Here is a 27155-nt window from a genome sequence, read left to right on the forward strand (position 1 = left end):
CAGATAGTAACTTTAGAAATATATCATTAGGATTTAGGATTGTAGTCTCAACTAAAAAAAGATTAAATACCATTTTTACAAAAACTTAATATGTGATATTATAAAGAATTGTTATAATTGTGGAACATAGAATTCCCAAGACTTTAGTAGGACTAACTATAAAATCTGTTGTGCTTGAAAGTGAAAGTTGGGATAATTATTTTCATTTTTTCAAATACCAGTCTTTTAGCAATGTAAAAAATTTGTTTTTCAATGTGAATTCCATAATAGTATGTCAGTTTATAATATCTTTGTTACAAATACAAATTTTTGAATTGTGTTTACTATGCAAATCTGTTTCCAAATTCATTAAACAGTGATTTTGAAGAAACACATAGTACTGGTTTCTACAGTTTACCATAATTTCAGATCGTATAATTATGGCTTATATGATAAATTATTTGTAATATAGGAAAAAAGAAAATAGTTTGAAACATAATAATTCTAGAAGTAATCTAGTAATTCTAGGAAAACATGTCTTCTAATGTTTTAAATTCTGAGTTCCATCATTTTCCTATACCCACAATTGTACTTTGTATTTTCAGAGAGGCTATCTCAACTCTTGAAGAAACTATTTGAAACTCAAGAGTCTGGGGACCTTAATGAAGAATTAGTTAAAGCTGCTGCTAATGGAGATGTTGCTAAAGTAGAAGATTTATTAAAGAGACCAGATGTTGATGTGAGCATTTGTAATTTATAAATGTCTCTAAACTTAACAACCCTTTTCACTTTCAGATGATTCGGTTTCCTTATGGAGAAGTTTGATATCAGTTTTTTTCTTCCAGAATAAAAGTTTGACCTAGGTTGTCCTTTATTTGATGGGAAACAACTTTGTTATTCTTATTATCCCCTATTTTTTAAAGGGAATAATAAGCTTTCTCACCTTATTTTGTGTGAAAAACTGTCAAGCTAAATTCTTTTGAAAGTAGTGTGTGTATGTACTTCACATATATAATACGTATATATGGAAAATCATATATAAGGCATATATGCATATATAATCACTCTACTATCTCATCATCAGTAGGACATATGCTTTGAGATTGTTTTTATATGTATTTTCCCTGAATCAAGCTATACACTCTCAAGGCTCTTTTGTCACCAAAAACCCATGTGTGCAAAATAACTAGCTTGAGTTAAAGGTGAATTCTTTGACATTGGATGTGAATGAAATTGACATTTAGGGATGAAATTTGAGGTTTTGGCCTTGTTAGCATTATACTATAACTGTTTTTATAAGGTCCTTTATGATCAAGGAGATGTCACTGCAACTTAGGTCTCTCTTCTTTCTATTCAAACATGTGTCCTTGCTCCTATTTAAAAGAAGCAGGATAGGTAAAAATGGTGGGGAGAAAAATTGGTATAATATTGTATATTCAGAGGGTACACCCATGTGAAGAAAGGGAAGAAGAAGCATGTTGGAGAGCATTTGGATGAAACTAAGGAGGGAGAATCAAAAGTGATTATATCCTTGGAGTATAGAACAGAAGACAGGGACAGAACGATAAAATAGAAGAGTTTGGGAAACAGATCACTAGCCTAATGAGGCATGATCTAGTAGTAATGGTGGGGGACTTTAGTTATTTGGATTTTTGAGGCTTTTTCTTTCTGCCAAAAGTGAAGTAGCTTATGATTTCTTGATTTGTCTTTATGAAAATTTTATCCTTCAAAAGATGAAGGAACCAATAATGGGAAATTCTGTTCTGCATCTGATTCTCACTAATAGGGTGGTACTGATTGCTAGGGTGGAAATAAAGGGGGCCGCTTGAGGAACTGAACATGCCTCTTACAGTTTTTGGTAGAGGGGAAGAAATCCAGAAATAGTCTTATGTGTACCCTAGGATTTAGAAAAGCAGATTTCAAAAGATTCAAAGAAAAAATAGATAGAATTCCGTGGACTAAAATTTTTTTAAAAATTAATTTAGTTTTCAGCAATCACTTTCTTAAGCTTTTGAGTTTTAAGTTTTCTCTCCCTCCTTTCCTGCCTCCCTCCCCAAGACAGTGTGCAATCTGATATAGGCTCTACATATACATTCCTGTTAAACATATTTTCACATTAGTCATGTTGTAAAGAAGAATTAGAACCAATGGCAGGAACCACAAGAAAGAAGAAACACAACAAAATAGAAGAAAAAAAAGAGCAAATAATAGGCTTTGATCTGCATTCAAACTCTATAGTTCTTTCTCTGGATGTGAATAGCATTTTCCATCATGAGACTTTTGGATATGTCTTAGATCCGTGCATTGCTGAGAAGAGTTAAGTCTATCAAAGTTAGTCATCACACAGTGTGGCTGTTACTATGTACGATGTTCTCCTGGTTCTGCTCACTTCACTCAGCATCAGTCCATATAAGTCTTTCCAGGAAAGGCTTTTCTGAAGTCTGCTTGCTCATCATTTCTTATAGGACAATAGTATTCCATTACATTCATATACTACAACTTCTTCAGCCATTCCCAAATTGATGGGCATCCCCTCAATTTCCAATTCTTTGCTGCCACAAAAAGAGCTACTGTAAACATTTTTGTACATTCCATTTGTACAGTCTCTTTGGGATACAACCCTAGAAGTGCTATTGCTGGGTCAAAGGGTATGCACATTTTTATAGCCCTTTGGGCATAGTTCCAAATGGCACTCCAAAATGGTTGGATCAGTTCACAACTCTACCAACAATGCATTAGTGTTCCAATTTTCCCACATTTTATCCAACATTTATCATTTTCCTGTTTTGTCATGGTAGACAATCTGATAGGTGTGATGTGTATCTCAGAGTTGTTTTGATTTGCATTTCTCTATTCAATAGTGATTGAGAGCATTTTTTCATATGAGTATAGATAGCTTTAATTTCTTCCTCTGAAAACTGCCTGTTCATTTCCTTTGACCATTTATCAATTGGGGAATGACTTGTATTATAAATTTGACCTAGTTCTTTATGTATTTTAGAAATGAGAGGACTAAAATTTTTAAGGGGAAGAACCACTGAGGTCCTTTCAAACTCTTAAATTCTTTTAATTCTTTCATCATAAGGCATTCAGGACTCTGCTTTTTTCTAAAAAAGCAAAAAATATAAACTTGCCCGTAGAAACTAAGTAATTGTAGTTTTCAGATTTTGCCTTTTTAGTTCTCATCCAGGCCTGCACAGCCTGAAGCCCGCCAAAGGATTTTGGGTGGCCTGTGAAAAGTGTAGAGGATATTCTTCTCTGTGTTTTTTGAGGGCTGCCCAAAATCTTTCGGTGTACTGCAAGCAGCCTATGGGCCACAAGTTGTGCAGGTCTGGTACAAACTCATGGTTCCCAATTTTTTCAAGTAGAGCACCTATTTAACCTTAAAAAATTTCAGATTTTCCACGTAATAGTAGTTACAGTAGATGGGAGTGTATGTAAAAGTGTTTTGCAAATGTTAAAATGCTTTATAAATGATCTATTATTTGTACTGTTAACATCCATTGAGAAAATAGATGACTAAATTCCATTGACTGCATTTTGTCTTTCACTATAACATAATCCAGTTCCACTGTGATATTTTAATTTAATCCAATTAAAATGTATATTTCCATAAGAAGGGCCTCATGAAATCTTAGTAACTCAGATGGCCTACTTTGAGAGGGGCGTCTTGTCCAAAGATAATGTCATGCTTATTCCCAAAGGGCAAAGAAATTTCTTTTCCATTTAGAAAAAAGGAAGCAGTATTAATATAAAATTGTTTACAAAAGCCCCATTACAAATATTGTGTATTTTTATGGAGCTAAATAAATAAATAAATAAATGGCGGCTTGGTGCATATGTAGAATTAAGTATCTCTTGCAGTAACTCCTTGGTCCCCCAGGGGTCCTCATCACACTCTTTAGGAAATTTTAGAGTATAGCCATTAGGTGAGATGAGGTTAGTAGTGATGGCAAATGACAAAATCATTCATTATATTTGCTGTGACACAGTTGAGTCTCTCAAATTTAAGAGAGGAAGAGAAGTTTTATAAACACTTTGAGTTTCCTCCAGTGTAATAAATGTAGGAATTTACCTCTTACGAAGTCATAACTACAAAGAATGTCCCTTTGTACATCATAATTATATTCTTTTGGTGGCTTCTAGAAAAATATATAATTCCTTCATTTCTATACTCATGGTTTAAAGAATAGTGATTAAGGAGAGTAATATCATAGCTACTTGTTTGTTTATGGTTTAGGGAATGATAGCAGTTACAAATGGCAATAAGAGGCAGAGACTATATAATAATAGGGTTTTTTTGGTCACAGACCTGTGCTATAATGCCTCAGTGAGTGATTTGAGTGAATCTGTTGTTTAAGCAGACATAGTTGATTCTTAACCTTACTAAACTTTTCATAGGTAGCTGTCACAAAATGCAGTTGCCTATAAAGGAAGTTAGGCATTATGACCCTTCTCATAGTGTTTGTGGCAACAAAGCCAGTGGTTTTCTGCAAGAGAAACTCATGACGAGAGGATATTTGTTTGCCTGTAAACTGTTGGCTTTCAGTAGAGAAGCCCTGTGAAACATAGTTGGGGTTTTTTTTTCCCCTCTATTTTCTCCCCTTCTGTTTTTCTAGAGCTTATTTATAACATAACCAATTTTATTAATAGAAAGCAGTGGGAAAATAGAGTTTGCTCTTCAGCCAAGTTCTCTAGCGTGTTGTTATCTGTTTGCTAAAATGAGATATACCTGTACATTTTACCCATTCCAACCCCCTTCTAATGCAAAACTAGCTAAAAGCAGTCAGTCAATAGACATTTATTAAGTATTTACTGTGAACATGTCACCATATTAAAAAACAGCTAGAGTGCCCACTGTAACTCTCATGCTGTGCTGTCAAATTTTTGTTGGTTTTGTTGCTTTTAAAAAGGGTATTGATTTCAGATTCTAGAAGTGAATATGCGTGGGAATAGAATCCCAGCCCCCATTACTCTTGATATTATTGTGGCTAGATCAGCATGATATGGTAGAGATCCTACAACTCAAACTGTTCTTCATGAAAAGTTTTCTATTTAAAAACTTCAAAAAAATTATTTACTCTTAAACTTAGTAACCACCAACAAAAGTGTATTCAAATAAAGCAAAAAAGATGAGACTTGAAAGTGTGAATTCTATTATTTGCAGTTTGCTTTAAAAATTTATAAAATAACAAATTTGTAAAATAACAAATATCCTATTTACTTCCATGATAGAAACATAGCTCAAATTTAAGAATATAAATGAAAAAATAAGGATAGTATCAAAAACTTTTCTTCATACTCTATTCACCCTGAATTTGTGACTATTAAAAAAGAATTAGCCTGTGTAATCACAGATATGTGAAGATAACTGACATTTTAGAATTTTAGAAACCATTGCATGTACTATCTTTTGGGAGGTTAGAGTTATGCTTGGATATCCTAACATTCATTTTATTTTGTTTTTTCAGGTAAATGGACAATGTGCTGGACACACTGCCATGCAAGCTGCTAGTCAGAATGGACATGTTGACATTTTAAAACTGCTTTTGAAGCAAAATGTGGATGTAGAAGCAGAGGTAATTAAATAACTAGTCTCCACAAAAATATAGGCATATGTGAAAAGATTATAGTTGAATTATATGCTCCTATTCCTGTAACTATATCAATTTTATTTTTACTTTTCACCTCAGGGCCATCAGCACTTTTTGATTATTTTAGAAAGTCAAGTCAGTAAGCATTTATTAAGTGCCTCCCACGTGCTAAATGCTGGGCATACAAAGACACCTCCTCTCATCCCGTAAAAAATCCCCAAGAGAACAATTCCTGCTCTCAAGAAGCTCCGAGTCCTATAGGAGTGGGCCATACAAATAGCAGTGTACAATAAACAAGATATGTGCAGCATAAATTTGAGGTAAAATTGAGGCAAGGCTCTAAGATCAAGGAAGACTAGGAAAGAAATAATCCTAGCATTTATGTAGTTCTTCAAGGTTTGCAAAGTACTTTACTATGTTAACTCATATGATCCTTACAACAACCCTGTTAGGTAGGTGATATTATTATCCTCATTTTACAGGTAGGGAAATAGAAGTTAGAACTTGATCAGGGTCACACAGCTAATAAGTGTCTGACCTAGGATCTGAACTAAGGTCTTCCTGACTTTGTTTTTTTCTTTTTGGTGAGGTAATTGGGGTTAAGTGACTTGCCCAGGGTCACACAGCTAGTAAGTCTTAAGTGTCTGAGGCTGAATTTGAACTCAAGTCCTCCTGACTCCAAGGCTGGAGCTCTATTCACTGTGCCACCTAGCTGCCCCAGGAACAGCTGTTACCCAAAACCTGCTCCAAGTGTGAGAGCCTTCTAGCATTCCAGTGATAGGCTCAGTGGGTATCTTTTTATTCCACATCATTGTTTCCTTATATTAGCAGAGATTGAAGGTAGTGTATATCAAATATCTTATCCTTCTAATTTATTACAACTTTAGCTAAGTTTATCTCTAGAAATTTTTTATCCAGATATGACTTCTGCTTAATGTGATGAGGAAGAGAATAACTTTGTTTTTGTCGTTATCACTTTTCTTCCTGCTAAAATCGTATTGACCTGTGTTGGCATATCTTCTTTAGGCTCATTTAGGAATGAGTCATCTTTTTCTTTATTGTCTGGTATAGTTTAGGTTATTTCAACACCTTGTTTAAAGAGCAGTATCATTTAACTAAGTGGGTTCCTTTGCTGAAGCTTTACTTTTTGAATGTGAAACTGTTGTGTAATGTTAATAATGAAAAATCAATCTATAGTGTCCTAAAAGTGGGAAAGCACATCACACTTCTTGCAGGTTTTGTGGTCATCTTTAGCTAAAAAAAAGTCACCTTTTTTTTTTTTTCTGAGGGTTTATAATGGTGGTGATTTAAGATTTAAGGTTCTAGTCCCGCAAACATTGATTGCCTTGAATTGGGAGATATTGCTTCAGTTGCTTCATATTGTGCCATTGTAATACTATTTATTATTTTTTGATAGTTGCACATACAGTGTACGTTTGCTTTAGTAATATTCATCTTTTTCTTTTTTCATTAATCAAAATCACTAGATTTTTTTATGGTGATTGTAAAGATATTTAAAATAACTTCAGTTTTAACTAAGAGGAGAAGGATTACATAATTTTATTTCATTTTGATCTGGGATGTGAGGTAAGAATCTTTATAGACAAGACTCCATTATAATTTGAGTAGTTTCAAAGTAGATAAAAAACCTTGTTGTTTCAACTAATAATATAAAAGGCAGTAAAGCTGAGTTCCTTTTATGCTTAATTTTTTTTAAAGAATAAAAAAGGTTAATTGTCTGATTTTGAATTATGTTATTAAGACTGGCAGCATGTAGGCTTTTGATAAATTTGTATATGCTGCCAGGATTGGAGTTTTTGAATGATGTGGGTGATGGCACCTGATGTGCTTTGCTTTTATTTAACTGAACAGAAAACAACAAGGGGCTGAGGTGTATCCTGTGGTTTTGAACATAAAGAGAATAGTTGTCATAATTCTTTAAAAATGGGTCCTTTTTAGGGGGTAGCTGGGTGGTGCAGTGGATAGAGCACCAGCCCTGCAGTCAGAAGGACCTGACTTCAAATGTGGCCTCAGACTTTTGACACTTACTAGCTGTGTGACCCTGGGCAAGTCATTTAACCCCATTGCGTGGGGCTCCCTGCCAAAAAAAAAAGGGGGGGTTTGTTTTTTTTTAATGGAGTCTCAAATACAGACTGAATTGCTTAGCTACTATTAAAGCAAAGAGAATGACTGGGAGTAAAGTTACTCTATGAGAAATGGTATAGAATAATATCTCACTGTAGGAAATCTGAAGTTACTAGGAGAGAAATGGAATGTATGGCACAGTCTTAAGGTTGGTCCCTCTTTAGTATTTTCAGTTATTTTTTTTTCTTTGAAAATAGACTAGAGGCAATAGAACAGATATGACACAAAAACGAAAAATATTTATGAATATGATTAAAAAAATCTAAAATATTCTTTAATAGCAAATTTTTAAAAAGCAACGAATTTTCACCAGAACAGATAGTTCCATGCTATTAAAAACGTTTTTCTTTGTCTAGGTATGAGCATTATTTTTTTTAACCATTAATCAAACAACATTATAACTTTTTCATTTTGTGAAAAATATAAATTTTTGCATTTTTATAATTCCAATAAACTTGGTAAGTCTGTTAACAGTTCATTCCTTTTTACATTGTAAGAAGTGACATCAGCAACACAATAAAAAATATCTTGAGATTTTGTCTACCTTTTGATTTATTAATTTAGTCACCTAGGTTGATAGCCTTGGATCTGTCTTTAACTCTTTCCTTTCTTGCTGTTTTGTTTTTATTTTGTTTCTCCATTTTGTCTTTATGATTAGCATTGGGGCCTAGCGTGTATGGTAGGCACTGAATAAATGTTTGCTCTTTGCTGAATTAAGTATCTAACCTTTAACCTTTTAGATTTTCCATATAATATTGGTTACCATTTAAAATTTTTAATTTGGTTTGGGAAATATTAGTAAACCAAATAATTTGGTAAATTTAAAATTTTGAGGGGTCAGTTATAGAATGATTATTCTTTGCTGTTTCTCTTTAGGGAAAATTCAAAGATCTATACTGAGAAATTGTTTGTGTCTTGGTATTTACCTTTCCTTTTCAGTACAGTAAGATTTCATATTATTTTCCTTTTAATATATAGGTTAAAACTGTTGTGGAGACTGTGAAAAGATAGCTTAGCTGTATAAGTATACTAATTTTAGGCCCATCAAATTGTCGATATGCCTCATAACAAATGAAAGTAGTACTAACCATGATACACAGTGAGATGGGACAAAAGCACATCATTTTAGCCTTTAAAAAAACCTTCAGCTAGGTTCTAACCAAGTGCTATTTAGGACACAAAACTGAGTTGCTATAAAAGTGTTGCAGTTATATGCATACTGATGTAGAATTTAATTCCAGAAACACATTTTATTGTATAGTTCCTGATCATGGGTCTATAGACTTTGAGCTAGAAGGGATGTTGGAGATGAGTCTAATCTCCTTCTATTCCTGTTGAGGAAACAGGCTCAAGAGAAGTGACTTGATCAGGGTCCCTCAAGTAGCAGTTGTGTGGCCTGAATCCAAGTGCTCTGTAAATCCTGCACATCACAGTGTAGACTAACCCTGGGGCTTTTTCTCATGGGCCTAAGAGACTAGGTAGGAATCTATATAACAGTAGTGTAAAAACTAAGCAAACTTATGGTATTATGGTACCTTAAGGTTTTCAGAATGCTTTTGCTCTTGTAACAGCCCTATAAGGGAGATATGGAAAGTATTATTTTCATTTTATAGAAGAGAAAACAGGCTCAGAGAGATTGTAATTTCCTCAAAGTTATATAATCAGTAAGTATAGTGAGTGTCAGGGCCAGGATTCAAACCTGGGTTTCTCCTGACTTTTTTCACCACCCTTTCCTATTGTAATATTACCTCACATTTATCAGTTTTAAGTTTACAAATGTCTGTCCAGAACACCATGTTTACCTTTCATCTTACGTAAGTTACTATAAAACAAAATAGTAATGATAATTATATAAGAGAAGACCAGGCTAAATTTGGTATGATATTTCAGGTGGGAAAAGGCCATTAGTGATCAGCTAGAGGGTATGAGGAAGGCTTCCTTGAGAAGGGTTGGATTCTATTTACGCAAAGGGTGCAAAAGATTTGGACTAAAACAGGAGTTTTGATTTGTCAGCTAGTTGGTCATTGGTGAACCATGGGACAGAAGGACAGATTACTATTGGCTGGGGGATTGGAAGTTTGATTGCAGTGGGGTTAAGTAGAGGTTGAATGATGAGAAAGTGAAGGAAATAGTTTTAACTGGCTTGTTTAAGAACTTTGGCAGGGAAGGGAAGGAATTAGATGGGTCAGTCAGTGAATGAAGGAGGAAGGAACAACAGATGATTTTGAGAATTAGAGGTGGGATTTTTTTTTTTTTTGCATGTTTGTAGGCATGTTGTAAGGAGTCAGTGGAGATGAAGAGACTGGACGAGATAAATAATAACTGTTGGAACAAAGTCTTTAAAGAGAATAGCACAGAATGGAATCGATGGCACAAGTATACATACTCTTAGCAGGAACATTGGCACTTCTTCCTCTCAGCTAGAGGAGACCTCTGCTGAGTGGCCTCAGACTTGTGAAAGTAGGAGACAAAAACATCTGTTGAATGTGTAGAGTGTGAGGATTGCATTTTTAGAGGCAGGGAGAAATATGGGTATAACAGAAGGATTTCTGAGATGGAATGAGAGTCCAAGATTATTGTATTGGATCTGCAACTCATCTAGAGAGGTAGTGTATAGTGTGAGAATGCAAAAAAAGTTTAAGAAGATTTTAAATAAATTTTTGAATACTAGATGATGGGAACTTAGGATGTTGGGGCTATATCCCCAGTTTCTTGAGGGTGACCCCTTAGAAGGCAATTATTGTTTTTTCTTCCATGTTGTCCTGTGAGCTAATACTGAACTTTATTTTTACACCTGGAGAATTTGAAGTGACTACTCAGGAGAGCAATAGAAATTATAAAAGGTTTGGGAAGAAGTAAAGTAGGGTAAGGCTGTCTCTCTAACTCAGAGGAGCTAGAAAAAGGAACTTAGTTGCAGTCTTTTAGCACTTTACAAATAATATTGCATCCTCACAACAACACTGGGAGGTCCTGTTGTTATCCCCATTTTTCAGATGAGGAAACTGAAGCACGGGTTAAATGACTTGCCCAGGATCTCACAGCTAGTAAGTACTGAGGCCAGATTTGAACTTAGGTCTTCTTGACTTCAGGCCCAGCACCCTGTCTATTGTACCACCTAGCTCCCTATGCTAAATTAAATATTTCAATCTTCAGTCAGTTAGCGGTCTTTATGAAGCATTTACTCTGTGTCAGGCATTTTGCTGGGCATTGCACTAAGAATGCAAACAACAAAATACCTACTTGCCAAGGAGCTTATCTTCTAATGGGGACATAAAAAGTACATATGTAAATAAAAATCAATATAAAGTTAACATACAAACTTAAACAAGGTTGTTAAGTACAAGGTAGTTTGTGAGGGTGGGTGTTAGCATTAGGGGCAATAAGAAAGGCTATTTCTTAAAAGAAGAGCAGTGCTGGGTGGAACCAAGATGGTGGAGTAAAAGCAGTGACTTGCTTGAGTTCTCCCCCAAACCCCTCCAAATACCAATAAAAAAAATGGCTTTAAACAAATTCTAAAGCAGCAGAACCCACAAAAAGACAGAAACAAATTTCTAGCCCAAGACAACCTGGATGGTTGATCAGAAAAGTATATCATGCTGGGCTGGGAGAGGAGTGCAGAACGGCGTGGGCGCGCAGGCCGCAGCGACCCTGGAGCAGGCCTCAGAGGACTGAATCGCGGACAGCTGTGGCGGTTTTCAGACTTCTCAACCCATGAATGCCAAAGACAACTTAGGAGGTCAGTGGGAAAAGTCTGTTTCTGCGGCGAGAGAGAGAAGAGCAGGGTCCTAGCCCCAGTTCCCGAGAGGAAATCCTCCTCACAGTTCCAAGATAGAAAAGAGTGTTTGTGGTCACTCATAGACCAGAGCACAAGCCAGGAAAAGAGTAAACATCTCGCCTCTTATCGTACCACCTTGGAAGAACTGAAAATTTACAGGTTCCTAGAAGTACCTCTGAAAACAGCTGTACAAACCCCCAAAGCTTGGAACAGTACATTCTCCACATTGGAAGCAGACCTCTACCTTAATAAAAGGTTTATAACTCAAGTAATTGGCTGGGATCATGAGCAAACCTCGCAAGAAGTGTCAGACCATAGAATCTTTTTTTGGTAACAAAGAAGATCGAAACATACAACCAGAAGAAGACAACAAAGTCAAAGCTCCTATATCCAAAGCCTCCAAGAAAAATATGAATCAGTCCAAGGCCTTGGAAGAGCTCAAAAAGGATTTTGAGAAGCAAGTAAGAGAAGTAGAGGAAAAATTGGGAAGAGAAATGAGAGTGATACAAGAAAATCATGAAAAACAAGTCAACAGCTTGCTAAAGGAGACCCAAAAAAATACTGAAGAAAATAACACCTTAAAAAATAGCCTAACCCAAATGGCAAAAGAAGTACAAAAAGCCAATGAGGAGAAGAATGCCCTAAAAAGCAAAATTGGCCAAATGGAAAAGTAAGTCCAAAAGCTTACTGAAGAAAATACTTCCTTAAAAATTAGAATAGAGCAATTGGAAGCTAGTGACTTTATGAGAAATCAAGACACTGTAAAATAAATCTAAAAGAATGAAAAATTAGAAAACAATGTGAAATATCGCATTGGAAAAACAACAGACCTGGAAAATAGATCCAGGAGAGAGAATTTAAAAATTATTGGACTATCTGAAAGCCATGATCAAAAACAGAGCCTAGACATCATCCTTTAAGAAATTATCAGGGGCAACTAGATGGCGCAGTGGATAGAGCACTGACCCTGGAGTCTGGGGGACCTGAGTTCAACTTTGGCCTCAGGCATATGATACTCACTAGCTGTGTGACCCTGGGCGCTTAACCTCAATTGCCTTGCAAAAAAAAAAAAAAAAACCGGAGAAGAAAATAGCAAACCATTCCAATATTTTGGGACAGCTAGGTGGCGCGATGGATAGAGCACCGGCCCTGAAGTTAGGAGGACCTGAGTTCAAATCCGGCCTCAGACCAAACACTTGACACTTACTAGCTGTGTGACCCTGGGCAAGTCACTTAACCCCAATTGCCCAAAAACAAAAACCAAACCAAAAAAGAAATTATCAAGGAAAACTGCCCTAATATTTTAGAACCAGAGGGCAAAATAGAAATTGAAAGAATCTACCGATCTCCTCCTGAAAGAGATCCCCAAAGGAAAACTCCTAGGAATATTGTAGCCAAATTCCAGAGTTCCCAGGTCAAGGAGAAAATATTACAAGCAGCCAGAAAGAAACAATTCAAATATTGTAGAAACACAATCAGGATAACACAAGAGTTAGCAGCTTCTACATTAAGGGACCAGAGGGCAGGGAATAGAATATTCCGGCAGGCAAAGGAGATAGAATTACAACCAAGAATCATCTACCCAGCAAAACTGAGTATAATCCTTCAGGGGAGAAAATGGTCATTCATTGAAATAGAGGACTTTCAAGCATTCTTGATGAAAAGACCAGAGCTGAATAGAAAATTTGACTTTCAAATATAAGACTCAAGTAGAACATGAAGAGGTAAACAGGAAAGACGAATGATGAGAGACTTATTAAGGTTGAACTGTTTACATTCCTGCATGGAAAGATGTTATTTATAACTCATGAGACCTTTGTCAGTATTAGGGTAGTTGGAGGGAAAAATTATATGTAGGTATATATAGAGAGAGAGATAGATATAGATAGATAGAGGGCACAGGCTGAGTTGAAGATGAAGGGGTCATATCTAGAGAATAAAATTAAGGGATGAGAGTGGATTATACTGGGAGAAGGAGAAAGGGAGAGATAGAATGGGGTAAATTATCTCACAAAAAAAAAACAGAAAAGAAAAGGCTCTTACAGTGGAGGGGAAATGGGGGAAGGTGAGAGGGAATGAGTGAATCTTATTCTCATAGGATTTGGCATAAGGAGGGAATAACATACACACTCAACTGGGTATGGCAATCTGTCTTACCCTACAGGAAAATAGGGGGAGAAAGGGACAAGAGAACAGGGGGATGATAGAGAGGAGGGCAGATTGGGGAAGGGGGTAATCAGAAGCAAATACTTCTGAGGAGGGACAGGGCCAAAAGAAAGAATAGAATAAATGAGGGGGTGGGATACGATTAAGGGAAACAGAGTTAGTTTTTCACAACATGACTGCTACCGAAGTGTTTTGCACAACTGTACATGTATAACCCATATTGAGTTGTTTGCCTTATCAATGAGGGTGGGTGGGGAGGGAGGACGGGAGAAAATTTGGAACCCAAAGTTTTAAAAACACGTTTAAAAAAATGTTTTCACATGCAACTGGGAAATAAGAAATACAGGAAATGGGGTACAGAAATCTATCCTGCCCTACAGGAAAATAGAAGGGGAAAGGGATAAGAGAAGGGGGGGAGAGATAGAAGGGAGGGCAGACCAGGGAAAGGGATATTTAGAATGTATGCCATCTTGGGGTGGGGGAAGGGGCGAGATGGGGTGAAAATTTGGAACTCAAAATCTTGTGGAGGTAAATGTTGAAAACTAAAAATAAATTTTAAAAAATGAAAGGAGATGTTTAAAAAAAAAAAGCAGTACTGTGAGGCAGAGGTGAGAAGGGAGTGTATTCCAGGCGTTTGGCATGGCTAGTGCAAAAGCAAAGAGAGACGGAGTGTTGCGTGTGTAGAGTCGGAAAAAGCCAATTTGACTGGATTGAGTAATGTGATAGGGAGGAGTAATGTCTATTGAGACTGGAAAAATAGATTGAGACCAAGTTGTGAGGGGTCTTAAAAGCTAAACAAAGGAGTTTATATTTGATTCTAGAGGCAATAGGAAGCCAGTGGTATTGGTTGAGGAGGGGAGTGATAGTGAAATCTGTGCTTAAGGAGAATGCTAGGATGGTCTGAGTGGACAGAGACTTGAGGTAGGGAGACCGGTTAAAAGACTGTTGCAATAAACTAGGCAAGAGGTGATGAGAGGACTTGAACTAAGGGGGTAGCTGTATGAGCAGAGGGAACAGGTAAGATGATAGATACGTCCTGGGGAGGTAGAGAAACAGCAAGATTTTGTAACTGAATGGATGCATGGGCTGAAGGGAGAGTCAAGAGTCCAGAAAAATGCTTGGTTACTGTTTGTTATTGGGTGATCTGACTTGGTAAAGCCTTATGTCTTGGGGGTGGAAAGAAAGAATACTCTCGTTAGACAGGTGTAAAGATTGAAGAAATGCTTTAAAGAAAGTATAAAGCTATATGCCTCAGTATTTGTTGTTGAAATTTGTGACATAGGAATATAAATGCACTGTGCTGGAAATGTCTCTCTTCATCCATATCAAACAAGGAAACTGAGGCTTCTCTTTGGCATGTATTTTGTCATTTATGCTTTCCTTGTAAGTGATCTATTCTAAGGTAGAAAAATTCAGTCTTACAAATAGATACATTGGGCTTGGCAAGTTCATTGTAGAATGATTCTACTTTACAAAAGGATTCATTGGATTTTTTAAGTTTCTGTACTATACTTTAAAATTTTAAAATTTTAAATTTTAAATCAAGCTCTTTGTTATTTAATATGAGGTATTCATGTTTTTCAACTGAAATTGTATGATAGATGGTATGGTATTTAGTGCTTTTAAAAGGTTTTTTTTTTTTTAAATGCCTTTTATCACTTCAACTCTTTGTGCAATAATGGTCATTTTTTCCTGAATGTATCTAAAATCATTAGGACAGCATTTTAAAACATGATTCATTGGGGGTTTTGCTATGACATGATATCAAGACTTATATCCTAAAATGCCTAAAGTAGGAAGGAAAAATAAGGCATTGTTTTTATGCTTTATAAAAAAAGATGTAGTCTTTTACTGTAAACATACAGTGTCTGGCTCTAGTCACCCTTTTATATTTGAAATTTAATTATCAAAGTTAGAATCCAGTTTAGGACATGAGGACACTTCATTTTCATTTACAAGCTATTATTGGCTTACTCTTTAGCAAATTTTAGTTATTTTGCTCTGTAAAAATGTTTGCCTAATGCAAAAGTATTTATTTTTTAATGTTTAGGATAAAGATGGAGATAGAGCTGTTCACCATGCAGCTTTTGGAGATGAAGGTGCTGTCATAGAAGTGCTACACAGAGGTAGTGCAGATCTGAATGCTCGAAATAAACGCAGACAGACTCCACTTCATATTGCTGTGAATAAAGGTCACCTTCAAGTTGTGAAGACGTTACTGGACTTTGGCTGTCATCCAAGTCTTCAGGTAAAATGGGTTTTGAAACATTTCCTTAGATATAGTTAAGATCTTCATAAAGTGATTATCTTAGATTTTAGTAGTAAATGATCTATTCTGTTCTTATAAGATTTCTCTCTATAAAGCTTTAAAAAGTGTGAAATGGAAAATATTGAGGAATACATACTAAAATTGGCAAATAGTTTGTCTTAGAATATAGTATTTCTCTGTCTTAGAATATAGTGTTTCTCTTAGGATATATTAGCAGAAGGTATAGAGTAGGTTTGCTGAGAATTTTTGAAAATTATTTAAAACCTTGCATCTTTTATCAGCCCCACTTCTTATTTCAATTAGTAATGTGATTTATGAAAATGAATTCAGGATCTCTCAGCACTTGGATCTTTCTTCATGGTGGAGTACAGTATATGCCTCTCTCATTGCCTTCCCATAGTACCCAGAGTATAAAGGTTTTTGGTCCAGCAACCTAATTATTCTCTGTCATGTCTGGCTGCTACCAACTGTGGTTTTGAGATGTCTTAGTCCTTGTGCTACTATGACAATGCATAGGAACTTCCCAGGGATTAAAGTTCATTCTCTTGTGTTTAGAAAAAGGAAAAAGGTAAAAACCATTTGTTAGCTGTCTTTTTATAGCTCTTTTATCAAAGGATGGCCCCCAACCTAGCAGGTTGAGCGATGGATTCTTTCCGAATCACTAAGACCCGCTGAGGACCAGTGAACATGTCTGTATCCTCCAATTGGTGATGCATTAAAAATCCCAAATAAAAACTCACTCCCTGTAAGCACATCAAATTGATCAGTGAACTGTCCTGATCAACCTACTTGTATTTAGGTTTTTCTTATAAAATCACTTCAGCTGTTGGTTGTTCTTGTTATAGCATCATACCCTCTGCTCATTGTTTACATAGTAGGAATTTATCCGTCTGAGGAGAAATGACTAGTAAGAATTAATTTTCCTTCTGATTCTTTTCTCATTTTCAGTGAACCTTTTTGTATTTTTACTGCCTTTTTCAGATTCAGACCTTAACTAAAATTCATATTCTTCTTATAAAATGCATAAGCTTCATTCCTTTGACTTTTATTTCTAGCTATAACTAAAATTGTCAAATTGGCAGTTCTAGTTTGGTTCTTGTTTACTATTTCTTTGGTAAGCAAATGGAAAAGAAAATCAGTTTTTTGGACTATCTTATGTCATAAGGATTTATCCTATGTTGTTTTGTTGTTGTTATTGCTATTTTTTAAAGAGAAGGGGAAAGAAATAAGCATTTATAGAGAGCCTACTTTGTGCCAAGCACAGTGTTGAATGTTTCACGAATACCATGTGAAGTAGGTGGTTTTATTATCTTCATTTTACAGCTGAGGAAACTGGGGTAAACAAAGATTAAGTGGCTTGCCGAGGGCCAGGCAACTAGTATGTAAAGCCAGATTTGAACTGAAGTCTTCCTGATTCCCAGCAATATATATGCACTGCACCACCTACCTGCGTGCCTCAGAGGGTTCATCTTAATTTGTCAAACTTCAGAGATCATTTAATGGAGGGGTTCAGTTTTCTGCTCCCGAAATGTCAAATACCAATTATACACATAATATTATAACTCTGAACACTTGCAATAATAATAATAGCTAATTTATATTGAGCTTTAGGATTTATAAAACTCTTTACAAATATTATTTCATTTGTTCCTTACAACAGCTCTGTAAGGTAGTTGCTGTTGTTATCCATATTTTACAAATGAGGAAATTAAAACCCCAGGATGATATAGCTAGTAAGTTGGTGAAGCAGAATTTGAACTTAGATCTTGCAGACTCCAAGTCCAGCACTCTAATTAGCTATTCAAAGTATTTTCCTTTTCCTAGTAACCTTGAATTTCTCTGGGAGTGAGGCAGGACAGGGATAGAAGAAAGGAAGAATGTGAGTCACTAGAATGAGTAGGGCTTGAATAAACAATATTATTTAAAGGATCTTGCCTGGGTACATGGTCTGGTTCCATCACCAGTGTTAGCTGATCACATCAGTCTGAGACCCTGCTTGTTGCCCCCTTGAACCACCAGACTACATTGTAGCAATACCAAGGAGGTAATCGTAGCTAGTAAGAAAAACTATTTTTGTGTTCCTAAGTTTGCCATAGAAGTTTTCTGCTGGGTATTGCTATGTCATGGCCCTCAGGAGCTCACTGTTCATTTTTCTGGGGAATAACAGAGCCTCAACCCCAAAAACCTTGTTCCACAGTGCCTAGGGGCCACCTGTTACGTCCCATGTCTCTGGTATAGGAGAGCAAGGTGATTGTAAGAGAAAGGGAGAGGTTGGTGAGGAATATGTGCTATGACATGCTGTGACATCATTGGTGAAGGTATTTTCTTCCACTGTTAAAACTTTTTTTTTTTTAAAGGCAGTTGGGGTTAAGTCACTTGCCCAAGGTCACACAGGTGATAAGTGTCAAGTGTTTGGTCAGAGGCCGCATTTGAACTCAGGTCCTCCTGACTTAAGGGCCAGTGCTCCATCCTACCTGTGGCGCTATCGCCACCTACCTGCCCCCACTGATAAAACATTTAACCATTCTTTACTTATTCTATAGGTTCTTGTTTTTCCATAAATAACAGCTGACATTTATGTAACTTTTTCAGGTCTACAAAATAGTTTACGTACACCATTTTCTCACTGAATCTTCACAACAACCGTATGAGGTGGGCATTAAGGGTGCTATTATCACCATCTTACCAAGGAAGAATAAAAGATTGATCTACCTTCCTTTCTAGTGTGTGTGTGTGTGTGTGTGTGTGTGTGATTGATTATGTAAATAATCACCTATTGGCTTTTCTACCTGATAAAAGAATGTGTCTTAAGCTTGATGAATTCAGATGAACCTCCTTCAAGAAAAACTGGAATATAGGTATCTATACATCTATACGTATGGATTGACCCTATGATTTCATTGGTATAGGGAAACCCCTGGTGAGAAGACTCCTTTACCAATGTAAGTCAGCACCTTCTCTGCCACTTATAGTCTTTGAAAGTTGTTTGGAGGCACATGCACCTCCATTAACTTTTTAGTAAACTCTTATCCTGTATGTCTGACCATGAGAGAATGCATGCATTTCCTCACAGACAGCTGGCCCAGAACTTTCCCAGTAGGCTTTATTCAATATTTTATCCAGTTATCTAAATGGGAGGGAAGAAAAAGCCGATTCAAGGATCAGAGAGGGTAGGCCTCTCAAATCCCTGTCCTGGAGATTGAGTAGGAACTGTAGTTGACTGACTGAGGGATTGGGAAATACCATAGAGACTCTGGAAATAACTCCTTCCACATCTCTGGTCAGGGTCATTAGAAAAGACAGTTTGTTCATGAATTCTGAAAGAAATAAGTGGTAGAGTCTGTGGCCTTGCAGTTTCTCTGGGTTCTGCCCACATGCACTTATCCTCGTACACACAAATATATTTAACTTTCCTCATATAATCAAAGTCATACCCTGCCATACACACATATACATCGAAGAACACACATGTACACACTCTTCAGATCCTGAGCTTTCTCTTGCTTCCACTATAAGCAGCCAGGGCTGAAGAAATATCTAAAGACTTTCCTTATTAATAAAGTAAAAATAAATAACACTTGAACACAACCTTCCCTGCCCACTACCCATTATCCCAGGGTTACTGAGCCCTCCCTGTCTCTCTAAGCAAACTCTTATTCAGCCCAAGGGCAGTCACCTCTCTTCAAGTGGATAATAGAGTACGTACACATTCCCCAGCGTGGATGCAGTCTTACCTAAGAGCAGTGGTTGGTACCAAAGAATTTAACCACTCTCCAGGAGTGGTTCCCATCTTCATCATAAGCTTTATCCTCCAACTTGCTGAGAAAATGGGAAGAAAAGGGGAAGGACTCAGTGGTTCCCTACCTCCAGGAAGAAGGAGAAAAATGGAAGAGACTTTATTTTCTTGACAAAGATTTTCTTTTCTGCCAGGACTCGGGGAGTGGGAGTAAAAATCGTTGTTGTCCTCAAAACACAGTTGTGAGACCTTGGGGAGAGACTGGTGGCCACTGGTATTGAGGGCAGTCAAGTCTTAGTTGGTCACACTTGAACATGCATACCAAAACCCCTTTCCCCTACTATTTAACCAGCAAAAAGGGGTGCCTGCAGGAAAGGGCTCGGAGAGAAGAGGGATTGAAGTTGAAGGAAACTTTCTGAAAAAAAGGTGCTGCAGTGGTCCTGGCTGCTGCTAGGGTAAAGCCCTGAATTTGGGGTTCATTGTGGTGTAGAGCCGGGCCCTCCCTTCTGGGCTTTGGCGACCTTTTTCCTAAGGCCTGATTTAGGTCACTGCAAGTCTCTGGCTGCTATTTTGGGCCTACAAGACTCTAACAGGGACGTGAGTAATAGATGTTTCTAAATGTCAAAAAAAGAACAAGAAGAAGAAGAAAGTTCCTTAGAGCATTAAGAGGTTAAGTGACCTTTCCAGGGTCACAGTCATTGTGTGTCAGAGGTGGTACTTGAACCCACATCATCTTGACTCCAAGGCAGACCCTATAGTCATAATCTCAGTGATTGTCTTTTATGCCACATCTTTTACATGGTCATTCTTGGCAACAACATGCTATAGTTTACCTAAGTCCACCATTGCCTTTCCTTCGACCTTTGGATTATTTGTAATTTAAATACAAATTTCAACTATTACAGTGTTCCATGCTTCAGAGCTATATTAACCTCAGGGAGAGAATATTGATATTATGTGGGACCTTTTGCATCAGTGAACAGTCTAGGATGATTAAAAATACTGAACATTTCCTAGGTTTTATCTATCCCCATTTCTGCTAATTTAAATGGTTAAATTCTGGGCCCTACTCATTGTCCATCTGCAGCTCCTGCCCAACTTTCCTATTCCTATTGATGACATCACCATTTTCCCGGTCATTATAAACATTGTTTATCTTTTTTTTTTCTGTACCCTCAATCATTTGCTAAGTCTTTAAGATTTTTCTTCCATGTTATTTTGCACCTGTCCTTTCCCTTCCATCTTCCTCCTTGTTTTACATTTTTATTACCTCTCATTTAAACTACCTTCATAGTCTGTGACCTGATCTTTCTACAGCCAACTTCTTACCCTCTCTGGTGTATTTTTTTCATGCTCCTGGAAAAATAGTTTTTCTAATACTTGGATGTGATCATTCTCAGTTATCACCTTTCTCCATATGACTGTCAGCCCCATATGTCCAGGCCTTAATCTTTTTTATTGGGTTTCGATGCTTTGTCACCAACTAACTACATGCTGTGGACACTTCTACCTAGATATCCTATCAGCAGCTCACATTAACCATGTTCAAAACAGAACTAGTTATCTTTCCACCTAAAGCTACCCATTCTTCAAATTTCTGTATTTATTTTAATCCATCCCAGTTAGGCATGTTTGTAACTGTCAAACTTGACTCTTGTCTCTCCCATGATTTCAGTGTCCAGTCAGTTGTTAAATCTTGCCAATTCTGTCTCCACAATTTGTCTTGTATTTGTCTTCTTCTCCTGTTCTAATATCACCTTTTGCCTGAACGATAGGAATAACTTGCTTTGAGTGTCTTCCCCTCCATTCTACTCTCTGCTTTCCTGAGACTTAGACCTTTTTCATGAAGCCTTCCCCTATCCCCTTGTTGTTAATGTTATCTATCTCCTGCCTTAAAATATTTTGAATTTATTTTTGTACGTACTGCATCTCTTCCAGTAGCTGCTTAAGGGGTAGGAACTGTTCTGTGTATGTCTTTGTATCTCTGTTGTCTAACAGTGTTCTATACTAGTAGGTGCTTCAATTTCATTTTAATTGAATTGAAAAATTATAGAGGCCCTCTATAATCTGTCTTGGTCTGTTTTCCCTCTGTATCTGTTGTGCCTTCCAGCTGAACTCACTACTACTCAAACTTTCTATTTGAGCTTCCCCACCAGTAAAACCAGAGGATTGGACTTGATAACCTTTAACATCTCTTCCAGCTCTAAAATTCCATGATCTGTACATTTGTGCAAGACATTTTCCACAATTCTCTCCATTGCCCTCAGTCTCTTGCCTTTGAAATTCTTCTGTCCCTTCAAGACCCAGCTCAGGTATCAATGCCAAGCCTTTCTTGTGCCTTCTAGCTAGAAGCAGTTCCTCACTTGATGCCGTGCTTTTTTTTTTTTGGCAAATTTTAAAATTTGTTTTAAACTTAAATACAAAGTGAGAAAAGGAAAAAAAAACATTGCCGTGTACACAGCAGAACATGAGAGGATTCTCATGCCATACTTTTTTGACTTCTTTTGTACTTATATTCTGATTTGTAGAATGTGTTATTTATTGTTATATTAGATGGTTGGCTTCTTTAGGCCAGGGATTATGTTGCTTTTCATCTTTTCATACTTGGAGTCTCAAACTGTGTTGACATGTAATAGAACCTTAATAAATATTCGTTGAATTGAGTATAGGTAAATACACCATTAGGATGGAGATGCCATAGTTTATATAACAAGGTCCATATAGTAGGAGAGTATACTGTACAGTGGAAAGAGCATTTGTTTTGTAGTCAGAGTACTGGGGCACCAAATTCAGCCTAATGCTTACTATACATACAAGGGTAGTGACCCTAGGCAAGTTAATAGTGCCCTCCCTTCCCTCTTCCCACCCCTTCCGCCCCCTCAGTGTCCTCACCGCTAAAATGTGGGGGTTAAATTAGGTAGCTTCTGAAGTCCCTTCCAGCTCTGGATCTGTGTGCTTTGTTAGTGTGTGGAAGAGAGAAGTGATTATAGGAGTTTTGTAGAAATTTGAGGGCTTTGGACATGACTCGAGTGTGACTGGGAATTATGCATACATATAGTAGACAAAGACATCTTTTTGTTGACTTTAGGTTGATTGTATTAGGGGTAACAGCAGACTAATCAAAGGTGAATTAATGAAGGGGTTTTAGGTCAGTGCTAGTAGGGCCTAGAGCAGGTACAAATTTGATAGAGATTTTAAAGATAGTACATACAGATAGGGGAAATACTGTTGTTGGTTGGTCCATTTTCTTATTGCTAATTTTTTTCGAGAAGACTTTTCAATTTATATTTTGCTATTGATTAAGTTGTATCACTGAAGCTTGTTTCATTTCCTCTTGATTTTTTTCATTGTTTTGCCTTTCTGCAGTATAATACTTCTAATTATGACTGCCTGTTACTTATGAAGTATGATTTTTGTGTAAGGTAAAGTGTCCATCTGGAACTTAAAAAAAAAACCCAGTTTCTACACTGTATATTAAAAATATCACATTAATAACAGATGGAATATGATCTTTTAATTTTTTTTATCAGTTTTATCTCTAATAGTCATAATATTTTGAAGTCATTAAGTACAGGGTTATAAGTTGATCTGTAACCTTTTAAAAAATTTATCTATTAAGGATTCTGAAGGTGATACACCCCTCCATGATGCGATAAGTAAAAAACGTGATGATATCCTTGCAGTCCTTCTAGAAGCTGGGGCAGATGTTACAATCACAAACAACAATGGATTTAATGCTCTACACCATGCTGCGCTACGAGGAAACCCCAGGTAAAGATGTGATATTTAACCTCTTTTTGGTTATGTTATATATTTTATTTATACGCACACATACACACACACACACGTATATATACTTGAATTTTTTTATTTATTAGGATATAGCTACTGTTAAAATAACTATAGATTACTTAAAGTGTCTACCTCAAATCTTGGTAATGGTGATTATGATACTGACTAAATTATTTGTTAAATAATCATTCATTCATTCATTCATTATGATTATACTTGTTTAATAACTTTGTTTCCTTTGTGTAACCTTTTCCTTTTGGTTGTTATACTAACAAAGCTATTGTGAAGTAAATTAAGAACATAAAAACCTGTCTATAAAAATATTTAGTGCATTTATTTAGAACAAATGTTTAATTGAAGCAAATTGCGTTTTGAATTTTATGTTTTTGTGAGATTAGTTTGCTCAGCTCTGATGGTAGCTATCATGTTTGATGTAACTGCCTAGTTCTTGTAAGTGGTAGTTAAATACTTATTGCCCCATTATCCTGAACTTTGTTTAAAGGTTACAGAGAATGTATTATAATTACATTAGATAGCTAAATTTATAACCAAATGAATGGTTACAAGAAAGGAGAGGGGAAATTGATGTGTGTTACTAGTTGACATCTCTTGTGAAGACTGCTATTAGGCAAATGTTTGCAAGTGAAACTGTTTTGGTGTGCATTTTGTTTTTTTCATTGTACCAAATGAACAGATATTAAACCACAAACCTCTTCTTTTTAAAATTTCCCCATTTCCATAAGTGTCATTGCCACTTTCTTATTTTCCCAGATCCAAAGATCCAAAGAGTCATCTTTATTTAGTCAGTTGCCAAGTCCTGTTAATTCTGACTCTGCACTATCTCCTGCACTTGTTTCCTCTCCACTCATAAGGCTACTATCCTGTTTTGGGCCCTAGTCAAGTCTTTCTTGGAGTATTGTAATAGTATCCTAATTGATCTTCCTGTTTCCAGTCTCATCCCTTTCTAATCTACATACCACATAGATGCCAGAATCTCTTGATAAACATGTTTTACTTTGTCACTAGCCTGCGCAGAAACCTTCATTAGTTTCCTGTTGACTCATGGATAAAATATAAAATCAGTGATATAGTGTGTACAACATGGAGGTTGGAGTAGCTTTATCATCATCATCATGAAAAGTGGTCTGTGGTTTGCAAAGTGATTGACAAATATTATTTCATTTTACCCTCACAGCAACCCTGGGAGATAAGTGCTATTGTTATCATCCCCATTTTACAAATGAGGAAACAGAGGCAGACAGAGGTTAAATTATTTGCCTAGAATCACATAACTAGTTAGGTGACTTCAGATCTAGCCCATGATCCACTGCACCACCAAGTTGCGTCCTTTTTGGTTGAAGTGTCTGTGTCTGAAGAGTTATTATTTTAAAAATTAATTGAAGAAATCAGTCTAAGAAGGACCTTTTTTCTCTCAAGATCCCTAGATAAGATGCCCTCTATTGTCATTCCCCCAACTCTCCATTGGAATGCAAACTCCTTGAAGGAAGACACTGTTTGTTTTTGTTTTTATGTCTCTTATATCCAACAGCATCTAAAATACTTCTTGATAAATAGTTACTGAATTGAATTAAATGCTAGGCTGAGAAATTTGAACTTAGGAGACTCCAGCATAAATTGTCAAAAGCTCTAAATTTTTGGAATTGAATTAAGTAAAGTTTTATTTTGTTGAATAAATGCAATAGTAAAAGATAAGAATGACATTGGGAAATGCTGTCTTCGGTTTCAGAGAGATTCCTCAGATGTAAAATGCCATTTCAGAAAGCTTGTTAGTGGTTTTTGAGTATATATGTTACTACATGCCTAGACCTGTTTCTCACCTCTGACATGGCAGCCACTCTGGTCATTTCCTCAGCATTTAAATTATTGCAATAACCTACTGGTTGTTTTTCCTGCCTCATATCTCTGCCTACTTCAATACATCTTTTACTCAGCTGTCAAATTGATCTTCCTAAAATGGAATTCTGACCATATCACTCCCTTATTCAGTAAACTCCAGAGGCCTCTTACTACTTCCAGGATCAAATATGAAATCCTGTGTTAGACTTTCAAAGCTTTTCATAATCTGGCCCCTTTCTATCTTTCTAGTCTTTTTGCACTTATTCCCCTTCATGTACTCTGGTATCAAAGGAATACTGTCTTCCTGGCTGTCCTTGCACACACAAGGATCTCCTAATTTTGATAGTTTTCACTATAGTTGTCTCTTTGTGCCCGGGATGCTCTCTGTCCTCATTTCTACCTCCCTTGCTTCTTTAAAGGCTCAACCAAAGCCCTACCTTTGGCTAAAAAGCCTTTCTCAGCATTCCTAAATCTTAGTGTCTTCCTGGGGTTACCCCCAATTTATGCTGGTGTATAGTAAGTGCTTAATAAATGTAAGGATTGATAATGCAGAGAAAAGACCACTCTCCTATACAAATTCTAATCCTATACAAAGGAAGAAATATTGACTTCTTCCATAGCTTTTGCCTCTTCCTAACTTTTTAGGATTTACTTCTAAGAGTTTTCAGGCATACAGCACTCTTAGCCCAACAACTACTGATGATAGATTATAGGATTGTAGAGGTCATCTAGTCCAATGCTGTCACTTGATAGATGAGGAATCTGAACCCCAGAGACATAAAGTAATTTGTCCAGAGTTGTATAGGTAATAAATCCAGTATACAAACAAACCTAGATCTTCTGTACTCTACTCCACAGTACCACACTGCTATTTTAATGACAACAAAAAAATACCTCTGCTATCTGGACTTGGCAGTGTTTCATTTGAAGAGACAGTATATATCCCTGTCTACTTTATACATTTCCTATAGTTGGCACTAATGGGTTGCTGGGAAAGGATCATGGATTGATTTGCTCATAGAGAAACAGTCCTGAATATCTGTCTGCTCTAATTCTAAGCTTGCCTCTTAACGATGCATTTTAATAAAGTCTAAGCTTCATGTCTTAAAACTTGCCATTTCTTTTCCTTACTGAACCATGAAAATAATGAGGATTGAATAAAGCCAGAGTAGGAAGAAGGATCTGTTGCTGATTTATTCTGAATTTGAAAAAATAATTGTGTATGGTCATTTCACTTAGTGTTTAGAAAATCAGATTCGTTCATTAACAAAAATTTATTAAGCACCTACTGTATGCTCAGATTGTTATTTCTAGAGTCCAGAAAATATCTGCTTACTTCATTTTGTCAGTTGGTTTTATTCCCATTCTTTGAATTTTCCATATTCATTTTTCTTACAGTGTAATGATTTTCCATTACTTCATGTACCAGTTTTTTAGCCATTCCCTAAGCAATATGTTGCTCTTAATTTTGTGATTATTAGAATTTATGCTATTTTATTTGTTTTCTTACGCTTTAAGCAAAATGTTTGTTTCCACACTAAACTTCTTGGTATTCACAAAGATTCATGATTGAAATTAACATAGTTTTTAGGAAGATACCCATTTTAAAATTTTCATTGTAATATTAAAAAAATCTTTGAAAGTTTCCAAAACTTTAAGAGTCAAAGGAATTTTAACTAGGATATCAGCCCATACCCTTTCTTGTGTTCTTTTTTTCCTTGACCTGTCAGAATATGATTACTTCCTACCTGAAATGTGATGGAATATATATTTAGCTGTTCCTCTTGAAAATGAGACATTCATAATCTGCCAACATATTTTTCTGAAGATATGGATGTCTTA

General features: G+C 36.3%; 1 protein-coding gene across 1 annotated transcript in view; it reads left to right on the plus strand.

Moving 5' to 3' along the window:
- Positions 1 to 27155, plus strand: part of LOC114053907 (E3 ubiquitin-protein ligase MIB1) — a 144230-nt gene that overhangs the window by 52301 nt on the left and 64774 nt on the right. Inside the window, exons 9-12 of the mRNA XM_027877031.1 lie at positions 585 to 718; positions 5451 to 5558; positions 15710 to 15907; positions 23284 to 23435. Coding sequence (XP_027732832.1) covers positions 585 to 718; positions 5451 to 5558; positions 15710 to 15907; positions 23284 to 23435 — 592 coding nt within the window. The remainder of the gene's footprint in view (positions 1 to 584; positions 719 to 5450; positions 5559 to 15709; positions 15908 to 23283; positions 23436 to 27155) is intronic.

This window comes from Vombatus ursinus, unplaced genomic scaffold (genome assembly GCF_900497805.2).
Source record: "Vombatus ursinus unplaced genomic scaffold, bare-nosed wombat genome assembly UNPS02014812.1, whole genome shotgun sequence".
NCBI classification, from domain to species: domain Eukaryota; kingdom Metazoa; phylum Chordata; class Mammalia; order Diprotodontia; family Vombatidae; genus Vombatus; species Vombatus ursinus.